Source organism: Colletes latitarsis, chromosome 1 (genome assembly GCF_051014445.1).
Source record: "Colletes latitarsis isolate SP2378_abdomen chromosome 1, iyColLati1, whole genome shotgun sequence".
NCBI classification, from domain to species: Eukaryota; Metazoa; Arthropoda; class Insecta; order Hymenoptera; family Colletidae; genus Colletes; species Colletes latitarsis.
The window spans coordinates 52,345,586-52,367,539 of NC_135134.1; the positions used below are offsets into that span (position 1 = coordinate 52,345,586).

A 21,954-nucleotide genomic window follows, 5' to 3' on the forward strand; every position below is an offset into this window, starting at 1 on the left:
AGCACAATTGCATCGTGTTTGAGGAGGTCAGCGGTGGCTGGGATCGCGATGCAAAAGAATACAGCGTGTGGCTAAACGCTATACAAGCCACCGTAAACGCAGGTACATTTGGTAGTCGCAGTGAGTCCATCGGGCATTAAGAACGAGGACGTAGGCGTCCATCGAGTCCATGTCGACGCTTTGGAACACGGCCAGTCACTTCCTGAACACACCACCGGTCTTGAGGAGCCACTCACCTGTAGCTCGGTTACAAGCATCCTTGGTCTCGTTCAGTTCCTGCCTCTTGGTCGTCCCGGCAACGTTCGTCGTCGCGCTCGTGGTCGTCGAGACGTTCGCGGCTAGCACCTTCAACACGACGTCCGGCTCGCTGGCGATCGCGGTCGTGGTCGCGGTGATGGCGACGCCAGTCGTGGCGTGCGTGCTGTTCCTTGAATCGAGAACGTCTCCAGGTCGTTCTGACGTTGGCAACCCTCGCCCCGAGTCCGCCATCGAGCCCCGCTGCTGTTCCTGGAGCAAGCAGGCGCTCGACAGCAGGTCCCACTGGCGCAGTTTCTCGCGGTCGAGCTCGAACGCCGCGGACGTCGTGCCCGACATCTGCGTCTCCGAGATCAGGCGAACCGGGGGAAGGTTGCCCTCCTCTAAAAAATGATTCGTGTCCTCGGCGGTCGCTTTCCTGTACGCCTCGTTCTCCGCGTCCCATACGTAACCGCCCGCGTGTATCCGGTCCATCGAGAGGCTCTCGTAGGTCAGGTCGTCGACCTGGTCCTTGTTGGGTCTGCGTTTCACGCGTGGCCTCTCCGCGGCGTCCTCCAGGCAGTTCTCCCGCCTCAGGATCACGCTGTCGTTCACGTAGGTGGCGCCACGGGTCACCTTGTTGCGACCCTTGGCGTCCGAACTGGACGACCCCGTCGGCCTGGGCGGGCTGTCCAGGTTGTCCAGGGACCTGGCGTTCCTCAGACTGACTCTCCGCAGACTCTCCCGCCACAACGAGTCCTGCTCCCAGGGATCCTCCGCGCTGAAGTTGCCGGACGTCGACACGTTGCTGACGTTCTGCGGTGCTTCCTCGGTTTGCGCTGGCTGAACGGTCGCCACGCGGTTGCTACGGTTCCTCTGTTCCATCAGGTTCTGGAGACCCACGTCGTCCAGGAGACCCTCCAACGATCTCGACCTCCGGTGAGACGTTTGCGCCATGTGCATCAGCTCGAACGCCTCCCGTAGACTCGACTGGCCGCTAGACTTGTCCCGGAGGCCGTGAGGATAGAGGTTCCTGGTGCTGATCTCCGCGGATGAAATGTCCGGCAGGGGATCCGTGGACTTGACCCGCCTGAGGGTGTCCGCCTCGTAGAAGTTCTTCTTGTCCACCAGGTCCACCTTGTTGTCGCCCAGCAGCTGGCAAGTGGTCTTCCTGAGCTCCGCGGCTATGCGTCTGGCTTCGTCGATGTCCTCCACCTGGATCTGCCTGGGCATTTGCCTGGCGATGGGGTTCACTATGCGACCTATGTCGTTCCTCTTGTTCAACGCTGACGCATCGTCCCTCTGGTTGTTCAGCTGAGGTAGCCTGGAGGTGTGACCGATCGGTTTGGCCGATTCGGTGTCCATGGCGTTGGCGCTGGCTTGCAGGTCGGAGTAATAGTACGGTGCACCCGACTGCTCGCTCTGGGATCGCGACTCGTTCGGTAAATAGGACTGAGGCACCGGGGTGGCTTTCACGGTCGACGTCGAGGTCGGATAGTGGCTGGAGTCTTGGCTGGACGACGACCTGTGGTTCGATATCATCGAGTACCGGGCGGAATCTTGGCTGGCCGATCTGGAGTGGCTTTGGAACCGCTGATCGGAGTATGGACTCGCGTTCCGCAGGACGTTCGCGACCAAGCTGTTCCCGTGGCTCCCTAGGGAGATGGAACCGGTAGGCGAGTGCATCGAGGACTGCGCGCTGGCTGGCCTCTGACAGGCCATCGAAGTAGAAATGGAGTAGCTAGACTCCCTGCTGTGGGAGGATGTCAACAGATTGTTCTGAGAGGTCCTTCGAAGCCTGTGACCTCCGTCCCGGGTCTGCTCGTTGTCCGATCGAACGGCTGGCGAGCACCTCAACGGAGAGAAGCTGGTAACGTTTTCGTAGTGGGCGTCGCCGGTGAAGGACTGCGAGTGTTGATGAGAGGGAGGAATGTCGCAAACCCTCATGGAAGGCAGACTGCTGGCCGAGCCCATCTTGTTCACGGCACCGAGGTTCCCTAAACCCAGGTTCGTCTGCCGCGACAGGTTCTGGCAGGTGGTCTTCTGGAGCTTGTCCACCACCATCATGTTCTCGTTGAAGCCGTATATGCTGTTGTAGCTGAGATCCTTCGCGTACAGGTCCACGTTGAAGGCGTCGCGGGCCTGCAGTTCCTCCAGGTACTGATCCAGGTCGATGCTGGCCCCGTCGAAACGACTTCCAAGGGATTCCAACTCGTCCAAGCTGTCCAGGACCTCGCAGACCTCGCTGACAGGTCTCGTTTTCAATTGTCTGTGCCTCGCCTCCTCCTCCGGCGTTCTCAGCTCGACGGAATCGCTTCCAGACGCGCTCTCCAGGGACATTCGGCTGTCCCTGAACGTGGAGCTGATCGTGGCGTCCGAGAACCTGGACGGGGGTCTGTGAGTCTCGACCTGACCCATCGGTTTGTTCCACGACTTCGGCGAGTCCCTGCTCGAGCCGTTGTCCTTCGTCACGGCCACCTGGGGCGACACTTTCTTGATCTCCAGCGACTCCTGCATGTCCAGCGAGTCCAGATCGTCCAGCGGCGGTGGAGAGGTGGGAATCGGCGGCGGTGACACTAACTCGCTGTCGGAGGAATCGTGGAGCTCGGCGATCATGGTTCGACTGGCGCCCAAATAATAGGATGCAGGTCGAAAAGTGTCGGACAAACTGAACCTGGGGTGACGCGGAGCGTCGATCGAGTCGAGATCCTTGGAGGACTCGTCGTCCGCGTCCGAGCTGTCGGATTTCAGAGCCGTCAGGATGTCCGGCAGGTCTGTCCTCGAGTGCACGGAATCGTCGTGAGACGTCCTCTTCTTGTCCTCTTCCTTCTCCGACAGCTGGCTCACCTCCATGTACACCGGCTCCATTTTGCTGTCCGAGACGCAAACGAACTCGTAGTGGGGGGTGTCCAGGGTTGAGTAGTCGCCGGAATCGTGTTTCCTGGTCTCCCCGTTTGGCGCTAGTAGCGAATGCGTCATACCGTTTTGCGCCATCTCCACGTACGAGCTCTCCTCGTGCTCCAGGTTCGCGAACAAGCTCTCCATCATCTTTGGATCTGGCCGATCGTCGCAGTTAGGGTCTAGTATAGCTTTCCTGGGCGACATGGGCAGATAATGTTCCTCCGGATTGATGTCCTCGTGCTTCACGGTGGGACTAGTCGTTCCGCTTTCTCCGGAGAACTGGTCACCGTGGGTCAACAGAGACTCCGTGACGCTCAATCTGGTGCAACCGGGGTTCGACGCGATGTCCAGGTCCTCCGTAGGCGCGACACGGTCCCTCGACGACGATCTCTTCTTCCGTCTGAAGGAAACGTCGGTCTTCTTCTTCGCCGTGTCGACGTAGACTTTGTCGTCGTCGACAGGCTCGGGCAGGAGCTGATCTATCCTGACGTCCTCGTTCCTATCCAGGTCGCTTCCGGTGTCGTAGAGCAGGGCCTCCGAGTCGCTGAACACCCCGCGATGCTTCACCTCTTGACGTCTACCGTACTCTTGCCTCTGTATCTGCTGGGACTTCCTCTCGAAATCGGCCAGCAGATCCTTCACCGACTTGTTGCTGTCCGTGGACGCTTGCTTCGCGTGGCCGTTCTTCGCGTCCCTGTACTGGGTCTCGGGCTCGCCCAGAGCGAAGCTACGGATCACCGACGACGCCTTCTTCGACGAGTCCAGCCTCGAGACGTGAGCCTCGGTCGCCTGGAGGGGCGACACCTTCAAGGGTTCCTGCATGGCGAGCACCTCCTTCACGGGACTGGACCCGTCCATGCTCTGCTCGAACGATCTGATCCTGCACTGCACCAGGTTCATGGTTTCCGGTCTGTCCTCGTTCCTCTCGGATTCCTCTTTGGGCTTGATGTACTGGTACGAGAACTCCCTGATCACTTTGCTCTCGTCGATGTTGGAGTCCCAGTCGTCCCTCTTCCCGATCCATTGGACGTTCTTCTGGGACGGCCAGGTGTCCGCGTACTCGACGGACGAGTTGTCGACGGGTTGGTCGCCGCCATAGACTCCAGAGGACTTCAAGATTCCTGACGGTTTCTTCTTAAACTTGTTCTCGTCGAGGTCCTGATCGTTCCTGGCGACGGACCTCTGCTCCACGGCCGGGTACGGCGAGGAACGATCGAGCCTCATCGTCGAGGGGAAGCTGACTTCCTCGTAGCCGGCGTCGGGGGGTATTCCACCCATATTGGGCGGCAACAAAGCGTTGGGGCTCGTTTTGCGGTCGATCGAGGTTCGTGGTACGTTCTGATTCTGGCGGCCGGTTCCGGTGACGGCGTCTTGGACCGGTATTCGAGTGTCTCCGGTCTGCCGGGGGCTCCTTCCTGCATGCGAGGGTCTGCGCGTACGCTTCCTCCGGACATCTCCCAGCTCTGATTTGTCCGTTACAAAACAAACACACGAGCACGTTCGTTACTCACGGATCAAATTAATGGACAACCCAACCCTCTCGATGCAGTCCAAGCCAAGGTTAACCAAGCTGTGGTCGGATCCCGATCGTTGCGAGAATGATTCTGGATTATGGATTCTGGGATCTTCGCGACAGTTCCCTAGTTTTGCGCCCTTTGGTACGCGCGGTTTAGCTTTTAAATTATCGTTTCCAAGCACCGAACCGATCCCGCAACGATCCAAGGACCGATCGTGTTCTCTGGATGTATCTCGGCCAGCGGAGACACACGTTTTGCGAGCTGGAAGGTAAACTGCAGCTGCGGCTGAACGCCTCTACGATAGTGTTAGTGATAATCCTCTGGCATGCCATGCTGACCCACATTTCGCAAAGTAATACAGCTTTAGTACGAGTGGTTAGGTCGTAACGGTCGACAGTTAAATTCCAAAGGTGTTAATTCGTTCCCATTCACCAGTCAGACCCCGACAGCAGCAAAGAGAAGGAGCCCCCACGGAGAAAACGTTTGCAGATTCCGGCTCTCTTATATCTTACAAAATATTTATTTTTTTTTTTATTTTTTTTTATTTGATTTTGTACATTTTTTTTTCCATTCACCCTCCGAAAGATCGTGGCTATCTACAAACTTTCGTCTCTGTCCCTCGGTGTGGGGCGGTCTCGGCGATAGAAAGAGAAACAAAACCAGAGATACAGAGAGGAGGAGAGCGCAGGGACGAGAAAACTCGATATACTCGTAGGCGACGTCCGCTCGATTCTCGGGGTCGCAAACAATACGGTGTTTCCTTTCTTTTTTTTTTTATTTTTTAATCGTGCGTTTCGTGTTAGTTCCAAGGAGCTCACGAATCGATCGCATCGGAAATAACGGTGTAGGTAGGCTGCGATGCACACAGATTAATTGGACTCACGAGTTCAAATGGTACAAAGGCACTTTATTTAAAAAAATGGAGAATATATATCGTCGTACTTAGGGACAAAAAAACAAAATAATATCCATCGTCATGCGCAGTCAGCGTCACGCGAACGAGCGTGCCCGTGGTCTTTGGTAAACTGCCTCTCTCGACGTGCAGAAGCGTTTTTATTCAAACTCGCGACGCACGTTTACCGTGTTAGAGCGGCCGGTGTGTTAGGGTTTTTGCTATCGTTCTTTTAGTACTGTCTAGCTATCTACTCGCGATAGTTCTTTCGACTTCCGTGGGACCTTCGAACTTCCGGGGGGCGAAACGGTACACATCTCCATGCAGTGCAATTCACAAAACGCAAATTCAACGCGGTAAACATCGGTCCAAAAAGCTAGCCAAAGGCAAACGAAACATCAAACGTATCGCGTTCTCGAAGGATGTTAAAAAACGATCGAACAATCCCACGAAAGGCACGCGTCGCTCAAAGCCACAACTCAGATAATAAGTTCAGGCGAGGTGTCCCTACCTTCGTCGTCGCTGGAGTAGCTGTTGTATCGCGAAACGTTGGCGACCGTCCTCCGTCCGTCGGTGCTCTTGCTTCGCGCGTGCGGACGATGACCGACGTCCTCTCTTCTCCTCGAGTGTCGACCCTCTGCCACGGACGCTTCGTGGGCAGCCAGCTCCAGAAGCGCCTGTTGCTTGTAATAGCTAGACAGCTCGTTCTGCGCTCTGCCTCTGTTTGCCGAGCCGGATGGCTTCCGGGTTAGCGGCGACTGCAGCATCCGCTGCTTCCATTCCAGCAGCCGCTTCATCGACTCCTCCCGCTGCAACACGTCCGACAGTCTAGACTACTTCTTCGATCGCGACCCCATTATGCTACTCCCTTCAACGGGAAATCGTTAAAAACGGCCCCTCCAATCCACAGAAACGTTTTAATACTATTCTCATTATAATATAATGAGAAATAATAAAGAATATTCCTTACGGTGTACATCGATGTGATTTAAATTTGGGATTAAGTTACACTCCTCATATTACACTCGTTACTGTTCGTATAATTTTTAAAATATCGTTAAACGATTAGTACCTGTGGTGAAACAAATGGACGGTGGATTAACCCTCAAGTGGATCATCAATGTAATTATTTGAAAATTCAAGTTGATTTCTATTTATCAATTTGATAAGAATTAACGTTAAGTAAAATAATTCGGTCGAAATTGAGAGTACGTTTAAGGGATAAAACCCGTAACCGTGGCGAAGATGCTCCTGATATTTTTAGATGTAAATCGTTGGAATTCGAGGCACACGGGAGGAAGTGGCGAGGCCACGCGCGATGTTTCACGTACGTGGAACGGCGTATGCACGCGGAAAGGACAAGCAACGTTGTTACAACGATGACGAGCCCGTAGAACGGATCGTAGTGAAAGCAGAATCACGAACGACGTGACTGAAATGCAGGTAGACGAGGCAGGTTGCAACCAAGTATGAATCATCGTCTCTGACCGTGCAGTCGACGAATTGTTTCGTCCACTGACGAGCCAACGGACGCTCGTAAGCAAAGGGACGATCTGTGAATCATCTCCTTTGAACCCATATTTAGGTCCACGGAAACTCTGCCCCTTGCTAGACGAAGCAAATTGGTTCTTGCACAGAACGTTTAAAAAAGAAAATTGTTACGAGATTTGTTTTTGTTAAATCCGCCTTAAGCTAAGAGCTGTTTCCACTGTTCTAATTAACGCAACTGTTTCTGTTCGAGCCTTTGTGTTAAACAGCGTTACAGCTATCTTGGTTTAACCGAGTGTGTCTGACGGACATGCGTGAATGAAAATCGGATTCAAAACTATTCTGCGATTCGAACAATTCCAGTTAACACGGTGGTTTCGTATCTCTTGTATGTGTCAAGTGATTTGATCAATGATAAATGAGAAAGGAGACCAACCTGTTGGATTTTGCGTTCACCATCCCTGGAGTCCTGCTCGGAAGATCGTTCGCCGTAATCGTCGTCGTCGGGGTCCAGGGCCGCCGGATGCCTCGTCCTCGGGAGTCGCGCGGACGCAGACCTGCAGAACTGTTGCTGGTCGTTCCATCGTCTGGCGCCGACGTGAGGAGCGTGACACGGTTGTGCCAGATGGGCCCCTTGGCTGGAGTGGCTCGCCGGCCTGCCCCACCCCATCGACGACTCGTAGTCCCGTGGAATTCTCCGCGGGACCGTCCCGTCCTCCATATGAGTCAACATTTCACGGCTGCTCGACTCGTAGCTCTTCTCCCGCAAGGACCTCCTCAGCTTCGCCTCGCTGCTGTTCATCCTGCCCGAACGGACAAATTCCAGCCGTCTTGTACCTTCTGATTCAATCTTACGCTCGCAATTAACGCGTTCCACCTTCGCGCGACGCTAGCTTACCGTAGGATTCTCAGTTCCGCGAGCAAAAGATCGAATCTGATCGTCGTTTAGTGCTGTCGCCATTTTTCAGAATGGAACCGTTTTGGTTTGCTCTCAAAGAGACGATCAGATCTTTACCAGATACGCGGGTAAACAGCGAATAATCAGTTTCTTCGTACGGATCTCGAAGAACGCGACGAAATTCGTGGAGTGGAGGAAGCGACAAAAGGATATTGGCGTGACTCACTCGGTATGCCTATGAAGCGATTGATGGGACACCACGTGCTGCTGATGGACGTGTTCGCGTTGTCCTCGTCTCAACCCGGAGCACGAAGCCTCCGGCAACGTTGCTATTCTACTTTCGTCGCCTCTGTCGCGGATTCCCGTTACCTTCGACGGCATTGTCGCCCGCGAAAGCGATTGGTTCCTTTGTTGCTGGTGATGCTGAGGCGTCTGGTGGAGATAAACTGCGGATTGCCGCATCTGTGCCGCGTATCTGATCCAAACACACCCGTAAACAATATCGATCCCCCGGGAGAATAACGATTTAGACTATTTCTATTTGCTGGAAATCTCTTTTAACAATTACCCTTATCTCGATGGTGTCGAAACTATTCCATCTTCATTCTACTCGGTGAAACGTTTAAGAAATACGCGATTCCTTACCTTTCTTCCGAATAGAAATATCCATCGTTCGCAGCGTCCGACGGAGTGACTATGTCTAAGCTGGATTTAGGCCTCTGTGGACGCCTCTGTTGGTTCAACGCTTCCTCGCATTGCTGTTGCACTTGCTGTTGGGGTCTCCTGGCCGCTTCGTACTCCAAGAAGTCCGCGCTGTGGGGCCGCGGCGGTGGCTGTGCCCTGGGCTGCCTCATTATCGGCACTGTCAATCCAATTAACAACGTTTATAATTCGATTAGAACCCGCGAAACCATGACGAGAGCGGACGATAAACTTTCGACCCACTTTTCAACCTCGTCGAATTTTTTCGATTCAAATAACCTCTTCACCAGGTCTAAAGCGTTCCTTTAACTTTCGAAAGCAATTTTTTTCAAACCTCTACGTCTATTTATACCGGAGAAAATGGCGGTCTTCAGTTACCACTTAGATGCTCCAGGACAACGCCATTTTGTTCGCTGCAAATAGCCATAGACACTAAAAAAAAACTGTTCCCTAAAGTTCAAGAAACGCTTCATAAACAAGTTACTTCGATCGAACGCGTGCCAAAAATTATTTTGGGCCCGTCAAGATGGCGGAACTCTAGACACTCACCGTTAACGGACGCGACCGGAGAGTGGACCTGCTGCTGGTGCTGCTGGTACTGTTGCGCGTAAAGGGGTATCGGAATGGGGGCGGGCGAGGCCCCCTTCGAGTATCCAACGGGCCCAGCGGGCCTCTGGTAGAGCTGCGGCACGCCGTACACTTCCTCGTAGTCCCCGTTCCCTCTGCCGGACCGCGGTTTCGCCGCGCTGCGCCCGTAAGTATCTGGCGTGCGTCTCTCGGTCTGCACCTGACCGTAGCCGTAATTCAGGCCCGATTTGTCGGTCCTGAGGCTCTGCTGGGACGGCTGGCTCATCCTGGTCCCGTAGATCACGCTGCTCCTGTCGTAGTCCGACATGGGACTCTTGCTGGTCACCGTGACGTCCGGCGAGACCGGGGACTTCCTGTAATCGGGGTCCGGTGAGGGGGTGGAATACTCCGTCGATCCGTCTGTCAGCCTCCTGGGTTTGGGCGGGGCGTTCGCGTAGATCGGTTGCCCGAATTTCCTGGGCATCGGTTGTACTGTTTGAACGTTGCTGGCCGTTGGATGCGGCTGGGACTGTTGCTGTTGCTTGTGCTGGTGGGCCTGATGGCTTTGCGCGGCGTTCTGGTGGGGGAGGAGCTGGTGCAGCAACGCCTGGTGCTGGCGAGCGTAGTTCTGTTGCAGTTGCTGGGGCGACGGCATCAGCTGGCCGTATTGCTGTTGCTGTTGCTGATGCTGGGACGTGCTGGGCTGACCGAACTGTGACTGTTGCTGGATCCAACCGTTCACCATCGGCTGGACCTCGTTCACGTTGTTCGTGGTCGCGTTCCCGACGTTGCTGTTGCCGTTGCTGTTGTTGTTGCTGTTGGACCCGTTGCCGGTGTTGGTGTTGCCGTTGCTACCGCTGAGATTCGGGAACGAGGCGGTGTTCACGCTGTTCGGGCTCGAGTTGTTGTTGGAGGCGTGACTGGGATCGTCCCGCGATTGGAAACCGTGGAACCCGGAGTCGCTGTCGTCCGCGCTTTGATTCAGGATCGAGGAGATCGACGAGACGCTGGGTCTCGCGCTACGCTCGCCGTCCTGCTGGCCTTCTATCTCGATCACCACCGCCGCCTCGCCGGCTCCGCTGAAGCACATCGAATTTATTCATTATTCCCCGTCGTATTTGCATCCTCGCGCCGAGTCACGGGTAGTCCTTCAAGACGCAGAAGCATCGACGTCGTGCATCGACGACGTAATTTGTCGCGGAATTCGAATTAAAAACTTCTCGATAGCGACTGCAAAGAGATCAAAACGAACTCTCGCCAAGCGTGGACTGTTTTTAAGAGTCGCCGCCCTGGATCGTCGGAAAATATTCGATGTTTTTTCGATACGGTAAAAAGTAAAAGAGATTGTCCCGTTTCCACGTACGCGTAAAGATCAACACGGAGTGTTATCGCGTCAAACTTTGTTTTCCCCCGGAACGCTTGTGTCTCTCTATTTACCCGGATAACAAAAGTTGAACCGAGTTTCCGTCAAAACATCTCTATCGTTTCACCGTATCGATATCTGCATCGGCAATTTTAGGATCGCGTGTCCACTACGAGGCTGCCGGCGAAAAACGAGCAGGATCCATTCGCCGATTAAAAAGTTCAACCGTGTACACGATTCAGGCTTTCGTCCAAAAGTTTTACATCGCCGCTTTCCACGCGCGTGAAACTCCCGTAAATATCGTTTGTACAGATCGAGGGATAGTTAAGGTTCGACTTTTTCTTTATTCTTATATTAACATACCGGAGTCTTTTCTTTTGACGCTATTAAATCTTTTACGTATACGATGGAACGTCGATTGTTCGGAAATAATAGCGAGACCTTTCCGATAATCGATCCCGAGAACACCTTATTTGATGAACCTCGCCCTTTCGCTCTGCTTCGTAATACTTCCTCTTTGCTTTTATTTGGCGAGTCGTTCGGTAAAAAGGAGAGAAAATCAGCTCGTTCGACTTCACTTCCTTGTTTGCGACACGTCAACACAGTTACTCATATTCACCAGTCTATTACAATAAACCGGTCGACTGCAACTTTGCGTTCACTTTATCAACCCTTTGCATTCGGAGACTATTTCTCAGGAAATAGATAGTAAATATCCAAGTAAACATATCTTTTTTTTACATTCTTCGCTTAGAGGAGAAAAATTCTTTGTTGGATGTCCCCTCAGAGGGGACAGCCGAGTGCAAAGGGTTAATTTACTGTCGATGAGGAAAGGACGACTCTGAAGAAGAAGAAGAACCAGGAAGTTGATATTCCACTTTGAAAATCCACCCTTAAAGAACTATGACACAAAACTAGAATCGAAATCGATTTAATAGGGGATCCTAGAGGCCAAAATAAGACGAAAATCAAGAATACCAATTCGTTAATGGAGGCTTCGTTAAAAAGTTTAAAACGTTTAAAGTTCCGCTCGTTCTGAATTTTTTTCTCGAAAATGCGCAGGATTTCGGGGGTATGTCTATTCACCAAAAATGATTGTAATTGACCCCTACAGCTAACAATATTTTTTTCAGAACGATTTGAAATATTTTAATTTCGTCGAAAAATTTCACACCTTCTCGAATTTTTTTCTACGAAGTGGGTAGGATTTCGGGGGTATGTGTAATGACCAAAAATGATTGTAATTGATCCCTACAGCTAACAGTATTTTTTTTAGAACGATTTGAAATATTTTAATTTCGTCGAAAAATTTCACACCTTCTCGAATTTTTTTCTAGAAAGTGGGTAGGATTTTGGGGGTATGTCTATTCACCAAAAATGATTGAAATTGACCCCTACAGCTAACAATATTTTTTTCAGAACGATTTGAAATATTTTAATTTCGTCGAAAAATTTCACACCTTCTCGAATTTTTTTCTACGAAGTGGGTAGGATTTCGGGGGTATGTGTAATGACCAAAAATGATTGTAATTGATCCCTACAGCTAACAGTATTTTTTTTAGAACGATTTGAAATATTTTAATTTCGTCGAAAAATTTCACACCTTCTCGAATTTTTTTCTAGAAAGTGGGTAGGATTTTGGGGGTATGTCTATTCACCAAAAATGATTGAAATTGACCCCTACAGCTAACAGTATTTTTTTTAGAACGATTTGAAATATTTTAATTTCGTCGAAAAATTTCACACCTTCTCGAATTTTTTTCTAGAAAGTGGGTAGGATTTCGGGGGTATGTCTATTCACCAAAAATGATTGTAATTAACCCCTACAGCTAACAGTATTTTTTTCAGGACGATTTGAAATATTTTTATTTCGTCGAAAAATTTCACACCTTCTCGAATTTTTTTCTAGAAAATGGGTAGGATTTCGGGGGTATGTCTATTCACCAAAAATGATTGTAATTGACCCCCACAGCTAACAGTATTTTTTTCAGAACGATTTGAAATATTTTAATTTCGTCGAAAAATTTCACACCTTCTCGAATTTTTTTCTACGAAGTGGGTAGGATTTCGAGGGTATGTCTATTCACCAAAAATGATTGTAATTGATCCCTACAGCTAACAGTATTTTTTTTAGAACGATTTGAAATATTTTAATTTCGTCGAAAAATTTCACACCTTCTCGAATTTTTTTCTCGAAAATGCGCAGGATTTCGGGGGTATGTCTATTCACCAAAAATGATTGTAATTGACCCCTACTGCTAACAGTAATTTTTTCAGAACGATTTGAAATATTTTAATTTCGTCGAAAAATTTCACACCTTCTCGAATTTTTTTCTCGAAAATGCGCAGGATTTCGGGGGTATGCCTATTCACCAAAAATGATTGAAATTAACCCCTACAGCTAACAATATTTTTTTCAGAACGATTTGAAATATTTTAATTTCGTCGAAAAATTTCACACCTTCTCGAATTTTTTTCTAGAAAATGGGTAGGATTTCGGGGGTATGTCTATTCACCAAAAATGATCGTAATTGATCCCCACAGCTAACAATATTTTTTTCAGAACGATTTGAAATATTTTAATTTCGTCGAAAAATTTCACACCTTCTCGAATTTTTTTCTAGAAAATGGGTAGGATTTCGGGGGTATATCTATTCACCAAAAATGATTGTAATTGACCCCTACAGCTAACAGTATTTTTTTCAGAACGATTTAAAATTTTTTTTTTTCTATCGATGAGGAAAGGACCACTCTGAAGAAGAAGAAGAACCAGGAAGATGGTATTTCACTTTGAAAACCCACCCTTAAAGAGTTACGACACAAAACTAGAATCGAAATCTAGTCGAGGGTGTATTCTAACGTTCCAGCTGCCTGTAACGAAGCCAGAGAATGGCTGGGAATTTGCATAAAAGGACGAAGCTGTTTCTGTTTCGCGGAAACTGTCCCCGGAAGTGAGCTCGAACCAGGAGAAATCAGTGTGCGGGATTCGACCGGTTTGCCGTGCAATTAATTGGCGCGAACGGACGTACCAGAGGTGGTTCCTTGCCGGAGGGAGGAAATCGGTGCCCTGCGGGGGGTGGTGGTAGTCGTACGTGTTTATCCGCCACGGAAGTAACGTCGCGACCAGCCGCAGGATGCTGGGTTAGGCTCTCGTTTCGCGCGTAATCGCGGCCCAACTATCCAACTCGTTAGTAGTTTGCTTTCTCGAAGTTGCCAGCGAACGAACGCGGACGGAAGAACGAGCAGAACCAACGACAGAAAGTGGTACGAGGGGGTGGTTTGTCGTTGCTGCGACGTTCGCCGAAAAACTACGAAACGCTCGTTTAATTTGCAAGGCGGATCGGCGCCTCGTTGCGAAGTCTATCTCTGGGAACTTGCGGTTTCGGGTTAGTTCGTTCTCAAAGCTAATGACTCCTCTCGCCGGACGCGACGAAACTTCTCCCCCTCCCCCCACCCATGCTGGGAACTCGGTTCGATCTCTATTTACCGAACGGTGTTTCGAATTAACCGTTTACCCCCGGCGAACAGCCGCCATTTGCAACCGAATCCCAGTATGCGGTTGCACGGTCGGTCCCCGGAAGTATTTGTCGAAATTATGCGACTGGTCTGAGCTTTACGAACGAATCCGTCGCCGTGGATGCGTAAAATGACTGGTAAACGAAAATATAAATAGAGTCTCGCGTCGAAAATAACTCTGAAACGACACTGTTCAATAAGAATGAGCCTCCTTCGAGAGTTTGCAAATGGCGTCGCGCTGACCACACGATTCTAAAATGAAATCTTTGAAATAGAAGCGAAGGGACAGCCGATAAGAGCGAAACGAAGAAAATAAGAAATATACGGGGGGGCTGTATAAAGAAATCCCGGCGAAATAAATGATTCCGCGTAACAATGGCGCTCGTCCGCGTCGAGGTCTCCTTCTACTCTTAGCTAATTGAACTCCGATAGAATTGAGCCGGCTGAATATCGAGCGATAAATTTCAATCGATCGACCAGTCGATGGGGGAACAAAGTCGTTCCAGCCGGCGAACTCGCGCGAAATATCGCCCACGAGTTCTCCTTTTTTCCCCCCCTCTGTCCGTCGTAATAAATTCTATCGAGTCCTCTCCGGCCACCTCCAGCAAAATGGCGACGAAACGTTTCACGCTCGCGCTACGCGTCTTAAACCGAGACTCCAATTTGCGGTGCGCAAGTTTGCAAAGCGACTCGTTAAGGAGTCTTTTTCGAAAGTCTGAAAGGGTTGAACAGTGTTACGGAAAACGTGAACTCACGGGCTGGGATCCTGAAGAAGGGTCGCCAGGGTCAACGCGTTCACCCACTGATTCATACTTTCGCGACTGTCCGCCGCGAAGTGGTAGGTCCTCATGTTAGCGTGCTCGGCTTTGAACGCGAACTTTCTGTTGACCTTGTCCTCGGGCTTGCAGACAGTGACCCTGTACGACGGTAGCAATATCGAGCCCAGCAGTTTCTCCTCTTCCGGACCTGAAAGCAAATCGTCCACAAATTCGTGGAGAAACGGAAACCTGGGAGCCATATTAACATTTCGAACCCTTCAGAAAACGTTTGTCGATCGCAGACACGGACGTTTGGCGTAGAAAAAGGAACGATGGACGTTTAGAATGGGGCAATAGATCCTGTCAACCGCAGGGGGCTTTCACTTCCATCACAGAATTTATATTTGTCAACGACTAAAATTGCTAAAATATATTATTCTATAATTCGATTATTCGGTGTCACGTGCACGGCGAACGCGTAATTGCTTGCCAAGAGCAGTCTGTTGGTCCAAATCTGTTTTCTCTTTCCTCAAAGCGGCATTCGTTCCGAGTCTCGGAGCCAAGCACAGTCTTTGTACATCAAACGATTCCAGGAAGAACGTTCGCGAGACTTTTGCGTCGAAAGTCTACGAAAAAGCCGGGGAATGAGGGTCGACGTACTCGTTCGTTAATGAGAAATATTCATCAGAGTTCCTGGCGTACGCGTTGCGAAATCCACGCGTAAAAGGAACGCGGGGATCAAGGATGAAAGGGTCGCCCAAACAACTGCAAACTTTTTCGAGAAACGATTCCCAGACGAATCTCGTGCTTGATTCAGGAAGTATCAGGCGTTTTAACGTTAAAAATTATAGATAGATACAGTGTGTTGGTTAATCTTTTCGAAAATAGTACCGATGCATTCCTCGGATTCTCCCGAGTAAAACGAGTACAAACACGACCTAGGTCAGACTAGTTTTAATTTTTTCAAAATATGCAATATTACACTATTTTTACTACTTTTTGCTAGTCTTAAAAATTCTAATGAAATCTAAAACCCCGGTAAAAGTTCAGATACTTTCAGAATTTCGGTTTCTACAACGATAGAACGATATGTCTCGATGTAAGATCGGTATTTTGTTTCGATGTAAGTCCCTGGCAAGAAGTCGACGTTTTTTCGATCGGCGAGCCAGGCAATGGGACGATGGGGACAAATGGTACTGGGAAATGATTTCACTGACAAATCGGAAGCTTCGAGTCGACGCATCCGAAAGCACCGACGCCATTGACACGCGTAGATATCGCCCAACGCACGGTTCGCTGCCGGCGCGGACATAAATCAGCCAGCACCGCGGACAGAGGAAAAGGAGGAAGATAAAAAGTGCCATAAATTCCGGCGTACGCGTCCGAATGAACACGTACGAAGAGAAAAAGGCGCTGTATCTGGCGATGGCACCGGGGGCCGCCTCTATTTTTACCTTTGAAATTGGTACCTTCGAATCAAACCGCATAATGGCTCGCGTTAAGATGCTCGGGATTTATGGTGTCCGGAGATCCCACGGTGTCTTAAAATACTAACAAAGAAATAAAACGCACCGTTTCATCGCGGTGTTAATTCGAACGAAACTCGCGAAAGAAAAAGAAAAACGTTTGCGTGCTATTTCAGTCGATTTATACCCTGCTCCTTGATTTTCGAACGTTTCAATCCGTCGCGCGATTGCTCCATTATTCGAGTATTGTCGCGGTCCTTAAAAGCGCAGGCTGATCCCTAGCGAACGAGATAAATCGTAAAATGCGGGTCGACAGTGCATTAAACTTCAGACGACCGTCGACGAATCGCGACCGGACACAAAATTTCTGCAATAATAATGCGGCCTGGGCATTTAATAGCACTCGCCCGGCGATCCGCTGGAATTGCAGCGAATATTAAAATCCGCATTAAAGCCGGGGTTCGCGCTCAGATGGACCAAAACGCGACGGTAAATTAATTTACACCGCCGGAATAATAACCCAGACACGCATTGTTCCTATTGTACGTCCATCCCCGCGTATAATATCACGTTAATTAACAACGGTGTTCACGGGCGCGTAAACGATCGGGTTGGTTTCATTCACCGAAACTACGGAACATCGCGACGGAAATTAAGCGATTATTTACAGGTGAACACGAACGCGAACGAGATTACTTGGAGCTCGAGTAAGACTTCCCAGATTCGCGAAGGGACGGCCAACGAGACCGGAGGGTGGGATTCGATAATTAGGGAAATCCATCGAATCTAATTTAACTAACTTTCGCAACTGTAATCCAACCCCGTCGCGTTCCTCTATGCGTTCGGTTTTCACGCCATTTTCCAGTCAATATACAGTGTGTTCAGCTACCCCTGGGAAAAATTTTAATGGGAGGTTCTAGAGGTCAAAATAAGACGAAAATCAAGAATATTAATTTGTCGATGGAGGCTTCGTTAAAAAGTTATTAACGTTTAAAGTTCCGTTCGTTCTGAATTTTTTTCTCGAAAACGCGCAGGATTTCGGGGGTATGCCTATTCACCAGAAATGATTGTAATTGACCACTACAGCTAACAATATTTTTTTCAGAACGATTTGAAATATTTTAATTTCGTCGAAAAATTTCACACCTTCTCGAATTTTTTTCTAGAAAGTGGGTAGGATTTCGGGGGTATGTGTATTCACCAAAAAGTATTGTAATTGACACCTACAACTGCAAATAATTTTTTCAGAACGATTTAACATTTTTTTTTTTGCCGAGAAATTTAAGGGGAATAGCTGTACGACTGGTCAGACATTATATTTTCAGTAATGAATTTTTTTCTCGAAAGTGGGTAGGATTTCGAGGGCATGTCTATTCACCAAAAATGATTGTAATTGACCCCTACAGCTAACAATATTTTTTTCAGAACGATTTGAAAATTTTGTTTTCCGTCGAAAAATTTCACCACTTTCCCGATTTTTTTTCACAAAAGTGGCTAGAATTTCGAGGGTATGTGTATTCACCAAAAAGTATTGTAATTGACACCCGCAACTGCAAATAATTTTTTCAGAACGATTTAACATTTTTTTTTTGCCGAGAAATTAAAGGGGAATAGCTGTACGCTGGTCAGACATTATATTTTCAGTAATGAATTTTTTTCTCGAAAGTGGGTAGGATTTCGAGGGTACGTCTATTCACCAAAAATGATTGTAATTGACCCCCACAGCTAACAATATTTTTTTCAGAACGATTTGAAATATTTTAATTTCGTCGAAAAATTTCATACCTTCTCGAATTTTTTTCTAGAAAGTGGGTAGGATTTCGGGGGTATGTGTATTCACCAAACAGTATTGTAATTGATACCTACAACTGCAAATAATTTTTTCAGAACGATTTAACATTTTTTTTTTGCCGAGAAATTTAAGGGGAATAGCTGTACGACTGGTCAGACATTATATTTTCAGTAATGAATTTTTTTCTCGAAAGTGGGTAGGATTTCGAGGGTACGTCTATTCACCAAAAATGATTGTAATTGACCCCTACAGCTAACAGTATTTTTTTCAGAACGATTTGAAATTTTTTTTTTCCGTCGAAAAATTTCACACCTACTCGAATTTTTTTCTTGAAAGTGGGTAGGATTTCGAAGGTATGTTTAATGATCAAAAATGATTGTAATTGACCCCTGTAACTAAATATAATTTTTCCAGAATGATTTGAAATTTTTTAATTTAATTTTTCCATAACTTTTTAATGAAGCTTCAGTCAAGAAATTGATATTCTTGATTTTCGTCTGCTCATTAAGATTTTTCCCAGGAGTGGTCGAACACCCTGTATGTTATTCTCCTTTCAGTCGATTCTTAGTTTATTAGTAAAATAATAAGATTAGCTAGAAAAAATAAAGGATCGATCCCCGAGGCACGTAAGTACGAAACCGGGGAACTCGTTGCAATTAGTGTTTCCGGGGAACGATCTGGCGGAAAAGAGTTAAGGGCGAACTGGGCGTGGGTGGGGGACACCATGACGGCCGGAAATTGGTAGAGTGTACCACGTGAAAAACAACGAGAGCGTCGAGATGAGGGTTGAAGCCGTGCCAAAGCCTTCCGCCCCCGCGTGGCCATCGAACGGGAAAGAAAAGTTGTTAATTTTATTGCGACCCTCTTATCGGAATAGGAATTTCTGTTACCGTCGTTTTTATTTGCGGAGTCTTTATCAATTCTTTTACGATCGTATAATCGAGAGAAATTCAATAATCGACGATTAAAATTCCGAACAATTCGTCGATTCGCTTTATTTAATTTCTATCGAAGCTAACAAACCATTCATCGATTTATTTTTAATAACACGGGCATTAACTTCTCGTTTTCCGTTTTACGTTAATACCGAAAAATTAGTGTTTTTCGTCGCGGTTCCCGTGCAATAAAATGTCGTTACTCGGGGGCGTTAATGTGCACAAATTTGTTTATTGTTTCGCGGTATCTGGTTAATACTGCGACGAAAGAGAACGGTAGATACCAGTGGTGCGTTATTAATGGGAACCACTGTCTGACCGATCGCTGACCAACGTCACTGTCGACTGCGGTTTCGCTATAAACGCTACCAATTTTCCGGAACAAGAAAGCAATACCGCGCGATTAACCCGCAAACGATTCTTCCATGCTTCACAGTTGTGCGACCACGTAACAGTTAGTCCTTTGTGGAGGGTGGAGGCGGATCGCAAATTTGATAAAAAATTCCGTGAATAGAAAAAATCAAACGTGTGTTGCTCTAAAAAATCAAAAAATACGAAACCCAATGCGGGTATAACTGTTGGAGAAAAAACGGGGATTTCGAACAAAAGAATTACGCGTTTAAAGAGGTCAATTTTTAAATAACAAGGTACACCCCCGTGTCGTTCAATTTTGTATTCTAAACGTTTTTTGTCTAACTTTACACGCGGAATCGGAAATCTGTCAAACATTTGTGCAACGTTCTACAACAACACGTGGAAAAAGTACGTATCGCGAGCAACAATGCACCCGCGGGGTCGCGAATATTTTTTTTTGTCAAGAAATCGTGCCAAGGGAGGAACACGCGGAACCGGGAGGTTCTTTGTTTCGTTTCATATTATTTCTCTTTTTCGTATAGAAAGTAGGCGACACGTAATTCCGCGGTAAAAGAAAACCAGGGAGGGTCTGACCTTTGTAATAAAAGAGGCAGTACTCGGAGAGGACGAACCACCGTTTCTTCCACAGCATGAGACCCTCGGAGCCCTGTTTGTGTAGCCAACCCTGAAGGGCCACGGGGGCGGAGAGTGGCCTCTTCGCAGCCGGCGATCGCAAACCCTGCGAGCCGCTTCGTCTACGAACCCCCGACACCGACGCCGCCACCCCCGAGCCATCGTTCTTGCTACGCACCTGGACAGGTACGGGTAGGGGCGCCGCCTGGACAACCTGCAATCATCGTTCCATTTCTGTTACGTCTCACAACGCTCGCGAAACACTCCAACTTTTAACGAACCACTACGAAAGATCCGAGAATCTCGGATGTATCGAGACTGTTCGAATTTCTTTCCGGTGACACGAAAAATTGGATACGTGACACACTTTTCTGGGCATAATTAAGTACTATCTGCAAATAGTAAGCATCTAGAAGAATTAATAAATGTTAAGAAAGATCCGAGAATCTCGGATGTATCGAGACTGTTCGAATCTGTTTCTAGTGACTCGAAAAATTGGATACGTGAAACACTTTTCTGGGTATAATTAAGTACGATCTGTAAATAGTAAGCATCCATAAAAATTAAGAAATTTTAAGAAAGATCCGAGAATCTCGGATGTATCGAGGCTGTTCGAATCTGTTCCTAGTGGCTCGAAAAACACTTTTCTGAATATAATCAAGTAAAATGTGTAAATAGTAAGTATCCATAAGAAGTAATGAATGTTACGAAAGATCCGAGAATCTCGGATGTATCGAGACTGTTCGAATCTGTTTCTAGTGGCTCGAAAAATTGGATACGTGATACACTTTTCTGGGTATCATTAAATAGAATCTGTAAACTTCCTTTTTCATATATAATAAACATCTAATTACGTTCGTGGGTTGCAAAGATTACGAGTGCGTGTTTAAAAGAGAAGTAGAAGAGAAACTGAAACGAAAGTCGGTGGAAATTTAACTTGCACGGAGAACGACACGAGGCAAAGTTTGAAAGAGACTTTGCCCGGCGACGGGAGACATTAGAAGCGAAGATTGAATTACAGGATCGGTGTCGATTTCGTCGTAAATTTCGTCTCCACGGAGTTAATGTTTCACCGGACGACGGGATTTATGGGGAGGGATTCGTTTTATCAATAAATATAGCTCCTCTCGGAGTCCCGTTTTGACGAAGTCGAACGCAACGAACGCGATAATCATTTCCAATTATCAAAATTTCCGGCAATTATATAAATCGAATCGTGATTTACGGTCCGATACCCGGCCGAGATAAATCTTTCTATTGTTCGTAGTAAACTTACTCCGAATTAAATTACAAACGACGTCGCGTCCTGCAAACTTTAAAGCGAAACATTACGCGAAACGATAGACGGAAAACGTTTTCGATGAAGCGCGAGACACGAAGTGCAGTGTCCTGTTGCCTTTCGAGCGATAGATTTCTCGACGGACGGACGAGATTCGCTCTCCGGTTTCTGTCCGGCCAAGTTACCGCGAAAATTCCGGGCGTACGATAAAAAATTTATCGACTCCCCGCAGAATCTCACGTTCGTCGAAGAGAAAAGGGAAAAGAACGTCTCCGGGGGCATCGCGATGTTCCAGAAACGTTGAACGATAATCGCGACGAAAGCGCAGAATTCATACGCGTTCAACGAAAAATTCTTTAATTTCGAGAGCCGTGCCTGCAAAACGTAATTAACTTGTCCGGTCCGTTAACGCGAGAATTAACGCGAATTAATATCAATTTCGTACCCCCTGTCCAACGTGAACGTGGAAAGATCATTTTCACATTACTTTCCGGGACACTTTTCGGGGAAAAGTTTCTTTGTCTCAATTTTTCGAGCGAGAACAGTTCCCTGGTAGTTTTATTAAACTTTGGGGGGCTAACTATTCCTCGTTAAATACAGCGAAATTTTGTTAATTTGGGGATCGAGGAGGACTATTATTTTGATTTTCTACAGTAAAA

At 47.9% G+C, this 21,954-nt stretch overlaps 1 protein-coding gene across 9 annotated transcripts in view; it reads right to left on the minus strand.

Moving 5' to 3' along the window:
* The window catches only part of LOC143344276 (uncharacterized), a 174,024-nt gene that overhangs the window by 52,070 nt on the left and 100,000 nt on the right, over positions 1-21,954 (minus strand). For all 9 annotated transcript variants that reach the window (XR_013080091.1, XR_013080094.1, XM_076770199.1 and 6 more), the window contains exons 4-11: positions 19,978-20,230; positions 14,834-15,044; positions 9,182-10,278; positions 8,576-8,792; positions 8,157-8,405; positions 7,469-7,835; positions 6,056-6,353; positions 237-4,598 (exon numbers count right to left, since the gene is read on the minus strand). Coding sequence is in view for 7 of the 9 variants with exons in the window: in XM_076770199.1 (XP_076626314.1) it covers positions 237-4,598; positions 6,056-6,353; positions 7,469-7,835; positions 8,157-8,405; positions 8,576-8,792; positions 9,182-10,278; positions 14,834-15,044; positions 19,978-20,230 (7,054 nt within the window). In the remaining 2 variants the exon portion in view is untranslated. The remainder of the gene's footprint in view (positions 1-236; positions 4,599-6,055; positions 6,354-7,468; positions 7,836-8,156; positions 8,406-8,575; positions 8,793-9,181; positions 10,279-14,833; positions 15,045-19,977; positions 20,231-21,954) is intronic.